This window comes from Triticum dicoccoides, chromosome 2A, assembly GCF_002162155.2.
Source record: "Triticum dicoccoides isolate Atlit2015 ecotype Zavitan chromosome 2A, WEW_v2.0, whole genome shotgun sequence".
Lineage (NCBI taxonomy): Eukaryota > Viridiplantae > Streptophyta > Magnoliopsida > Poales > Poaceae > Triticum > Triticum dicoccoides.
In genome coordinates, this window is record NC_041382.1 from 776,551,145 (window position 1) to 776,561,637 (window position 10,493).

General features: G+C 47.8%; 1 protein-coding gene across 1 annotated transcript; it reads right to left on the bottom strand.

Annotated features, from left to right (window-relative positions):
* Nucleotides 1-4,335: 4,335 nt before the first annotated feature.
* LOC119357222 (PH, RCC1 and FYVE domains-containing protein 1-like) lies at nt 4,336-10,487 on the bottom strand. Its single transcript, XM_037624218.1, has 9 exons — nt 10,352-10,487; nt 9,179-9,265; nt 8,827-8,916; nt 8,662-8,748; nt 8,449-8,574; nt 5,855-7,861; nt 5,620-5,766; nt 4,993-5,513; nt 4,336-4,872 (listed from the first exon to the last, which is right to left on the bottom strand). The coding sequence occupies exons 1-9, from the start codon at nt 10,379-10,381 to the stop codon at nt 4,755-4,757; spliced, it is 3,213 nt and encodes a 1,070-aa protein (XP_037480115.1). The 5' UTR covers nt 10,382-10,487; the 3' UTR covers nt 4,336-4,754.
* Between the last annotated feature and the right edge of the window lie 6 nt (nt 10,488-10,493).

The window sequence follows — 10,493 nt, forward strand, 5'->3', positions numbered from 1 at the left end:
TCGTGCCTGTCGTTGGGTCGAGGCAGATGACTTTCCATACTTCGGCGAGGCATTCCTCCTCCTTGGACGCCCACTTGATGCGCGGCTCGCCTGTCCTGGCCAGTCGCTTCTTCTTCTTGCGCCCCTTTGCCGTCGCAGGCGTCGGCTCCTCCTCCTCCTCCTCCTCGTCCTCCTCCTCCTGCTCCTCCTGCTCGTCCTCGCCATAGACGTAGCCGAGCTCGCCGTCCATGTCGCCGCTGAGATCCACCACCTCGTCCTGGGTGACGAACTCGGGAGACGAGGCGGCCGCGGCCGAACCTGCCGCGATGATGTCGTCCATGTCGGCCTCGGCCTCGTCGGTGTCGCCGAGGTGCGAGAAGGGCAGCGGGCCACGGCGTAGCGGGCGCGTCGGGGAGGAAGCGTAGGCGGGCGGCGAGTAGTTGTATGGAGGGTACTGCACGCCGGCGAAGGCGGGAGAGGGCGTGCGCTAGGCCGGGTATCCATGGGGGAAGGTGACGTTTGGGTTGAACCCACCGTGCGCGTCCTCGTCGGCATAGCCCGGCGAGGGCGATCCCCATGGCTGCAGAGAGCCGACGCCTTGCTGGCTCCAGGGCGCGTACTGGGCGTGGCTTCCGGGTGGATTCATCATCCCCGCACGAGTCGCCTCGGACTCGGCTTGGTCCGCCGAGGCAGCCTGATGACCCACAAGTATAGGGGATCTATCGTAGTCCTTTCGATAAGTAAGAGTGTCGAACCCAACGAAGAGCAGAAGGAAATAATAAACGGTTTTCAGCAAGGTATTCTCTGCAAGTACTGAAATAAGTGGTAACAGATAGTTTTGTAAGATAAATTGTAACGAGCAACAAGTAACAAAAGTAAATAAAGTGCAGCAAGGTGGCCCAATCCTTTTATAGCAAAGGACAAGCCGGAACAAACTTTTATAATAGGAAAAGCGCTCCCGAGGACACATGGGAATATCGTCAAGCTAGTTTTCATCACGTTCATATGATTCGCGTTCGGTACTTTGATAATTTGATATGTGGTGGACCAGTGCTTGGGTGTTGTTCTTACTTGAACAAGCATCCCACTTATGATTAACCTCTATTGCAAGCATCCGCAACTACAACAAAAGTATTAAGGTAAACCTAACCATAGCATGAAACATATGAATCCAAATCAGCCCCTTACGAAGCAACCCATAAACTAGGGTTTAAGCTTCTGTCACTCTAGCAACCCATCATCTACTTATTACTTCCCAATGCCTTCCTCTAGGCCTAAATAATGGTGAAGTGTTATGTAGTCAACGTTCACATAACACCACTAAAGGCTAGACAACATACATCTTATCAAAATATCAAACGAATACCAAATTCACATGACTACTAATAGCAAGACTTCTCCCTTATCCTCAGGAACAAACGTAATTACTCACAAAGCATATTCATGTTCATAATCAAAGGGGTAATAATATGCATATAGGATCTGAACATATGATCTTCCACCAAATAAACCAACTAGCATCAACTACAAGGAGTAATCAACACTACTAGCAACCTACTAGCACCAATCCCGGACTTTGAGACAAGACTTGGATACAAGAGATGAACTAGGGTTTGGAGATGAGATGGTGATGGTGAAGATGTTGATGGAGATTGCCCTCTCCCGATGAGAGGAGCGCTGGTGATGACGATGGTGATGATTTCCCCCTCCCGGAGGGAAGTTTCCCCGACAGAACAGCCTTGCCGGAGCTCTAGATTGGATCCGCCAAGGTTCCGCCTCGTGGCGGCGGAGTCTCGTCCCAAAAAGTTCCTCCTGATTTTTTCTCATCGAAAGACTTCATATAGGAGAAGATGGACGTCGAAGAGCGCCCACGAGGTAGGGGGCGCGTCCTAGGGAGGGGCCCACCCCCCACCCTCGTGAGCAGGGTGTGGACCCCCTGGCCTTCATCTTTGGCGAGAATTTTTCTTTATTTATTTTAAGATGTTCCGTGGAGTTTCAGGACTTTTGGAGTTGCGCAGAATAGGTCTCTAATATTTGCTCCTTTTCCAGCCCAGAATTCCAGCTGCCGGCATTCTCCCTCCTTATGTAAACCTTGTAAAATAAGAGAGAATAGCCATAAGTATTGTGACATAAAGTGAAATACCAGTCCATAATGCAATAAATATTGATATAAAAGCATGATGCAAAATGGACGTATCACAGCCGCAGCCGCGCGCGCCGCGTTGTTGCGGGCCTTCTTGGCGATGGCCCTGTTCCGCTGGTCGGCAGTGACAACCTCCCGCCGATGAACTTCCGCCCTTCACTTGGCGTTTGACATACCCGGTGGCTTAACCGGCGGCGCCCTCGGCTTCCTCTGCTTCGGCTGGGCGACGGAGACGGTCGCGGTTGCCGCCGCGCGAGGGGCAACGTACTTCTTCAGTGGCATGGCGGCCGGCTGGGAGGGAGGCGAGTGGGAGGGAGATTGGCGGGAGGGAAGTGGGGAAAACGCGAGAAAAAACGGCGGGAAGAGGCGCTCGCCTCGCCGACAGGGCGGACCCACGCGCCCTTTTCGCTTGTGCCGGCGCTCCAGGCGCCCCCAGGAAGCCGGGTTCGGCCTGGGTCCGCCGGCACCAGTTTCGACCCGAACCGGCGAAAAACGGGCTTCTGGGGACGCGACTGGGCCGTTTTTTCGGCGCCGGCGCGGCAAAAACGTCTGAGGAGGGTCTATTGGAGGCGCGGCTAGAGATGCTCTAAGTACTTATGATATGTGCATGCGCTGATGCATGTCAATGTTTATTTACGGTGACAGGCGTCGCGACGCCAACCATGCTCGCTTATACACCCTCTTCGCCCTCGGCCACTACAACTCCAGGAACAAGGTACGTAGTACATGTCCTATATATGCACCTTGCTCACTGAGTATTTCGTAAGCACAACAAAGACATCAAATTAATCCAACTGTCTTGTTCTTAGATTAGCACGCCGATGGATTTGATTATTTAGTCAGTCCTTTCGCATGGTAGATACAAAAACTGAGAGTGGCAGAGGGGGTGTGTCCGGATTTGCTTTTGGATCTCTGTTGCGATTGTGCAATGAAAATCCGGGGGGCGAGCTCAGTAATAAATTTTTACATGTGGAGTATGTGTGTGTCTAATGTTTGAGATGAATATCTGCAGGATGCTATGTTCGAGCCTGCCGCGGAGCCCGTGGAAGAACCCAAGGCCGCATGCGTCGGTTTCAGACAAGATTTCCGGTACCATGTCGGCTTTTGGGCTCGCTGGAGGGATGCCGCCACCGACGAGGAGCAACAGTACTTCTTTGCCGAACTACGCTTTGAGCGCCGCACCAGACGTCTAGTCGTCGAAACATGCGCTCTCTTGGGTATTCTATAATCTAACCTAGTTAAATTTCCTATAAATAATTACCTTCACTCATGGATGCATGCATGTTAACTCCTTTTTCTCTCTGTACATTTTTGTGTTCGACAGGAAAGCCGCTCTGTCGTTTCAAAAGCAGCTGCGCGTTTTGCCCGGATAAATTTCAGATTTTCCACCCAAGCTGCGCGGAGTTTACATGTGGAAAGAAGAGGCACAAAAGGAAATTCTTCAGGGAGAGGGAGATGCTTGGCAGGGCTTTCATGCTTAGACACGCTCAACAAGACAAAACCTTTAGCTAGGATGGAAAGATTCAACTCTCTGCTATGCTTCTCGGGCTACATTTGGATATAGCTATGTAAATATGTAATGTGGCAGCTATCAATGAAAAAAAAGTTATCGAAGCATGCTGACTTGGGATGTAGTTTCAAAGATCTCGCCTCGACGAAGAGGGTCGTTGATTGGGTTAACGATTGGAGATATAAAACTTTTTAAAAATTCAAACTTATAGAATCTCTTGGTGATGTCATCATGTGTGTATTCACGAAAATTACAGAGAGCCAAAGAACTAATGGCATAATTGGTCTGATACAAACATTTGGCATTGTCAATATTTGGCAAGCCAACATTTAGCAAAACAAAAAGCTGCCAAAAGTTGACAACTATTTGTGAGGTTGGCAAGAAAAGTTGGTAGTCAACCAATCACTAGCCAACGTTTGGCATTTGCCAAATAGACATGCCAACTTTTGGCATCAAATCAATCATGATCTCTGCTTGAACGATCGCCACGGCCACACCAAGTTGTGTACATGAATGTGGCCTGAACCTGTAATTTCTTTCTCCCTATCAATATAAAGATACGCTCTCAAGCGTATTCGCGAAAAAAGAATTTCTTGGTGATGCCATGGGTATGTGTCATCTGTTGCATGCAAAAGAGAGAACTTAGTGATGTCCGTCTATGAAATCTTGGATCCCATGGTTTCAGACTTCTAGTGCACGAGAGGAAAAGGTAAATTCTGATCCGAGCATAGCAGATCACACGTACACTTCATCAGTATCTAGCGTATCACTAGGTTTACATCAGCGGCACCAAGTTGGAAGAGCTTTGGCTCGTCCATTTAATCCCAAGGAACATACATACAGGTCACAGCTCACTAGTACTCAGGAGAGCAGAAGGCAGCACACGCCGTCTGCTCCAGCCGTGCGAACCGCACATATCATGGTTCTTCTATACAACAGGAGAGCACAGACAGATGTGCAGGGGAGTCGGAACAAACCAGGACGACACGCGCCATGTCGACGAACAACCTTGAGCAGCCGTGCACAAAATACAAATGACCGTCTGAGCACCAGATCTGCCCGCTTGCTGCACCGGTTTTGCGCCCCGGTCTGTTGGAGATCTTCGAAACGCAGGTGCGGACACTATGATGTCAACACTGATGAGATCCGGTCGGTTCTCCGCAAGTTGTACTTGTCGTACACCTTTTCATGGTTGTCGCTCCACCACGACTCCGCTTGATGCTCCGCGAATCTTCTCCGGCTGCCAGAAAGAAAAAACACTTAACAGGTCAGGTTACTCATGACAAGTTACAGGCCAAAGAATGCTCCATGTCAGAGCATGTGGTTATTCATGACAGTTTCTTATCATAGAAATGCCTACCTGAACCGCACCCTTTTCAGCTCTTTGGTTCCATCATGAAGAGTAACCAGTGTCAGGTACACCCCAGGTTCAAACTGTTCTATCCACTCGGACTCGACCTGATTATTGGGTGAACCGGAGCCTCTCGTGTTCCAGTCTTGCAGGTTTATCTGGAACCTTTCCGTTTCCCGCCGGTCAAAATCCTCTGATCTCGGACGATACCCAGACATCGCGCTGTTCGTCCTCTGGTGCGTGGCTGGAAAATCTCTGCTTTTGTTGAAGTTTTCAAACATGTTCTCATGTGGAGCCACCGTGTTGTCGCTGGGTTTACCTATTTGATGGGCTTGGGGAGGGAGCCCGTTAGACCAAGCAGACGTGACAGAAGTCGGTGTCTGAGAATAATGAATGGATACTGGCTCATATCTCTTCTGGCCTTCTCTCCCCATTTCAGGAGAAACTACACCACCAGCAGGTAGATAGGGGACCCGTGGCGGCTTCACGTCAGAGTCTCCTGCAGGAAGCCTCTCAGCCATTTCTTTTACCTGTTGATTATTACATTATATGGTTTTCACAGGTCACTAATGTGAAATGGTGCAAGGAAAAGAAGAGACAAAAGTGGCACTAGAACATGCAGCCTTGAATTATCACCTGCGCCGTTAGTGATTTTATAACCTCTTTTGCGGCCTTCGATTTGGACGCCTCTTCAGCAGCAAGGGCCGCGGCCTCCCTGGCTTTTGCCTCCGACTTCTTCAACTCGGCGTCTTGCAGTTCACGTTGCTGTCTCAAGCTATTAACCTGTACCATAGGCAAGCAAAATGACTCTTTTTCCCCTGTTCTCTGTAGTTGTTACCAAAAATAAATAAAATAACAGAACCAGGCATACCTCTTCTTTTAGTTTTTGAACCTCTTGCTTCAAAAGTTCGTTCGCATCTCTGAAACTCTCAAGGCTTTCTGAAGACAGCGAGCTCGGAGAACTCAAGTACGGCATTCTTAAAAATTGTGACGTATATCTGGGGTCATTCGGGTATCCGTTTGTTACTGTAAAACCTGCATTGTGCAGGTCACCTGATCCGATGAACGGGACGTCATTCATCTGCAAAATTGCAGGGAACTGCGGCGAATGATCAGACCTTTTTGCCTGCTTTGCTGCCTTCACGTCCAAGCTCTTGATCATATCCGAACTGGTAGATGATGCAACTCTGCTTGCCTTTGTGTCCATTCTCTCAGCCTTGATATCACCTGGTACGCGAGGTATATTGTTCCTGCTATAGCTGACACCAGAATCCATGACTTTACTTAGCTTCATATGACATGAATCGCACACACGGTATGGCTTTCCAGGATTAGGAGACAACGCCGCTCTTAGGGCCTTCTTTGAACTGCATGAATGACAGTGTACCAGGCCACAATGGTAACAGTTGTGTCGCTTTCGAGTGAAACCGAATGGCTGTCTGCATGCTGAGCACTGAGACTGCTCCATCCCTGACACCCATTTATGCTGACAGATTGCAGCTGTGAAGCCTGATCCACAAGCAATGCGCTTTACGGACCTATCCCTTAAAGCCTCCACAAGTGTAGGTACCTTGCGATCTGCAATATCGCCGTGGCCCAGTCTTCCATTTGCACCCTTACCCCATGTGTAAACTTCACCAGCATTTGTCAAAATTGCAACATGATAAGATCCACAAGCAACCTCCACAACACCACCACCCCCGACCTTATCTTCAACTAGGCGTGCATACCTTCCATCATTGTTGGGATTGCCAAGCTGTCCATACACAGAGCTCCCGACGGTAAACATGTGCCCTGAAGTTGTCAACCCAATAGTAAGAGTATGGCCACATGCCGACTTATGGAAGTTGTAGTCTATCAGTGAAGACACACAAGTTGGTTTGAGTTTTGAAGCCCTGTCACCATGCCCAAGCCGATATTTGTCTCCATCTCCCCATGTGAATAGCTTTCCAGATGAAGCATTTGACTGTGTCATGATAACCTCAACAACAGCAGCACTATGCCACACCCCACATGAAACAGAAATCGTCCGCAAACCCTTCAAAGACTCCACTTCCTTTGGATATGAGATAGTTTCTCGATTCCCATGACCTAGGGCTCCAAATGTGCCATCGCCAAATGTGTACAACAGTCCAGAAGTGGTTATCAAAGCAGTATGCCATGTTCCGCAAGAGACAGTCGACACCTGAAGGCCTTCCAGAGGACCTGAAACCCTTTTGGGTATCCAGTGACTCACAGTGCTACCATGACCAAGGAGTCCGGCATTGTGGGTACCATCTCCCCAGGTGTAAAGGTCACCTGTTGCTGTAACAGCGCAAGTATGGAATTCACCACAGGCCATTATTTCAACATTGCAGGTTGACAATGACTCAAGTAGACGTGGTTGAAAAATGCTTGTACCAGCCCCGTGACCAAGCCGCCCACTGCATTCTTCTCCCCATGTAAATACCTCTGTCTGCCTTGTGATAAGTGCAGCATGCTTCACACCACAAGCCACATAACTGACATCAAGCATTACATTTGACTCTAGGGGCTTCGGTACAAGGATATCAGTGGTTGCACCAGGGGAGAGTGCATTTCCATCAGACCCTGATATGGAAGTGGTGTCACACATGACTTCTCCCCAGACATAAACATCCCCGAACGATTCAGAATCCTCGCCACCAGAACCATGGCTGGATGTGCTGAGAGCACTGGAGACACTGACTCGAATGTCTGATGAAGATACACTTTTCACTTGCATATCTGACACATCTGTCCTTTCTGAATATGCATATTCCCCAGAAGAACGGTCCTTGGAATTTGCTGAGCTCAACTTGTTCTCGAGGGAATCAGTGGTAAATGTAGAGCTACTGCTTAGGCTACTTTCTCTGCCACACTGAAACAGAACATAGTAGAAAGTTCAGAAGGCTAGCATATCATATTGTAAAGGTCTGGTTCATCTATTTTCTACATGACTGGCAGCTGGACAACGCATTTGAAAGCAGATAAAGAATAATTATGCGACTGGCAGACAAAGGAGCATCAAATTAAAATTGGTAATAGAACAAACAAGCAACATTGGCAGAATCATCCGAATTGTGCTGTTGCTGTTATGAGGTACTTTTAGACGTTATGCTAATTCTCCCATGTCAAACTGCATATTAGTATATGAACTGCATGTGGGAAATTGTGGATGATAGTCAACATAAATATACTAGAGATAAAAGGTTGATAGTAGACCAATAGTCAATCATGGAAAAGGAACTATTTATAACAGAACTGAATCTGATGCAAAACAAAATCTGATAATTTTGCTTGAAAAGATAGCAGCACCTCAAATGATATGAAATCATCACTCAAGCAATGGTAATTGATATACACAGTGCTTAGTAATAAAATAAGAGAACATGCGTAAAAGTGAGCTATGTTTTTTTTACTATATGCTCATTGTAAAAGTGAGCTATGTTGAAGCAGAGAACTTACATCAAAAGAAAGGGCACTACTGCGCATTTCGTCAGTGTGTTGGGGTTGTGATCTGTGCTTGCCTGGAGATACCAATGCACTGAGGCATGTAAACCACACCTGTGTTTCAACCTTATCCTTGCAGATCTAGGAAACAAGATCAAAATTAGTTAGGTGATATTTATTCAGAAATGGAAGAGAAAGAGTAGGTCAGACTGGCTTTCATCATAATACCAGATCGAGTGATCGCTTGCCATCTTTATATATGAGAGAGAAGGATAAATGGTCCTTCTCAGGGAGCAGAAAACGTTGGAAAACCAGCTGAAAAGAACAACAGATGTTGAGACAACAAAAAGACTTTGAAAGTAAAGTATGACCATTTTGTTCAGAATGTCTTACAGTTCTTTGTCCTGAGAGAACTCTGGACACAGAAGCTAGTTTTAAACTTTTCTCTTGGTTGCTTGAGACCCAAATAAGAGTCGATTCATCCTGTGGAACATAGACAAGGAATCATTGAAGTACATACAATAGTTTATGTTGTTTTCAGTTCTTGTGTTACAAATTTTCTAATGGTTGCCATTTTTTAAGACATTTCTGCTCTAGTTGCATGAACCATAACATGAAAGGAAGGCCATCGAAAACCACAAAAATCTAGTTAAAGCCATAAAATTCAAAAGTCATTCATGAAAATCAATTTTGCCAGACAGAGAAAGAGAGGGAGGGAGGGCAGCATCTGTAGAAATGAACTTACAGTTGACAGTCTGAAGGGAGTAAACTTTGGCTTCCCTTTGCGACCATACTTAAGCAGCTGGGTGCCTTTCTTTAAAGCGATAAGCGCCTGCCAGATCGACAAGGATGAACAACAGAATTGTTAGGTACGGCAATTAGTGCATAGCATGGCATAGGTGAAACACTAGGAAAAAAGATCCCTGGGGCTTCAGAAAAATTCCTAGAGATGATATGAATACTTGGCAGTCCAAAGTTTGACAGGACCAATGCAATGGGAAAGTTCCATGTGTCTTTTGTCCATTTCCCTGGATACAAAACTAACAAATGGAAAATGCTTGTCTGTAGCTCTGTTTTATTCACCGTATTTCTATATCTATGTTGCCACATGGGGAGGCACTGCTACAGATGAAGGCAATGTATAGCATGCTTTGCCACCCTCATGAACCCAGTTACTGAGAATATATGTATGTGCAGAAAGGGAGGCAAAAAATAGGAAGAATCTTGTCGTGACCAACAGAGGTGTGGAACACAAGCAGCGTATACAGTAGTCCTGTTCCTGACTAGGAACAGAGCAACATTAACATACTGCTACTAATCCTATCTTTGTCAGTAGAGAGCATCACACAGAGACGAAGATGAGATGCAAAGCTACATCTTAAGCTGTGAACCAAGTATAGCAGATTTACACAAATTGGATGTTCAACTTCATCTGCTGTCAGATTTTTAGCCCTGACTGAACTATTGTGGTGACACAGCATTTTCTCCCGCATAAACGTGCCTGAAATTGCAGTGGCAGAGCAAAAATTTGCAGAGCCGGATGGGGGTGGAATCACACTCCCGTGCTCCCAAGGCTCACACCCGGCCTGAAATCCAAGGGATTGCTGTAACTCCCCCGGCCCGGGAGGGGATGCCCAACTCCAAATCAAGCAAAGCCATGGCTTTTACTGGAGGCAAGGGCGGCGCTTCCCATACTCACTCCGGCTCGGCCCGGCCCCCCACCCGGAACCATCGCTGGTACCGAACTACTGTTCCGCCGGGGCTGACTGCTGGCATTTCCACCGGCAAAATCCCAGCAATGGAGCTCCTCCCCACCATCCGACCGGCATTGGCATTAACTTTGCAGGTAGCAAGCGGGAGCGAAGCAGATATATACACATAAAAGGGAGGGGGTAGAGGAGGAGGGGAGGGGAATGACCTTGTCGATGTCGACGACGGGATCTGCCATTCGACGGGGACGGGCGGGCGGCGTCCGGTTGTCATGGGGCTTCTCCGACTGCGCGTCGGGCTCTCATGGGGTCCTCCTCGGTCGGTTCCCGCCGGCGGAGGGGGGCAATGGG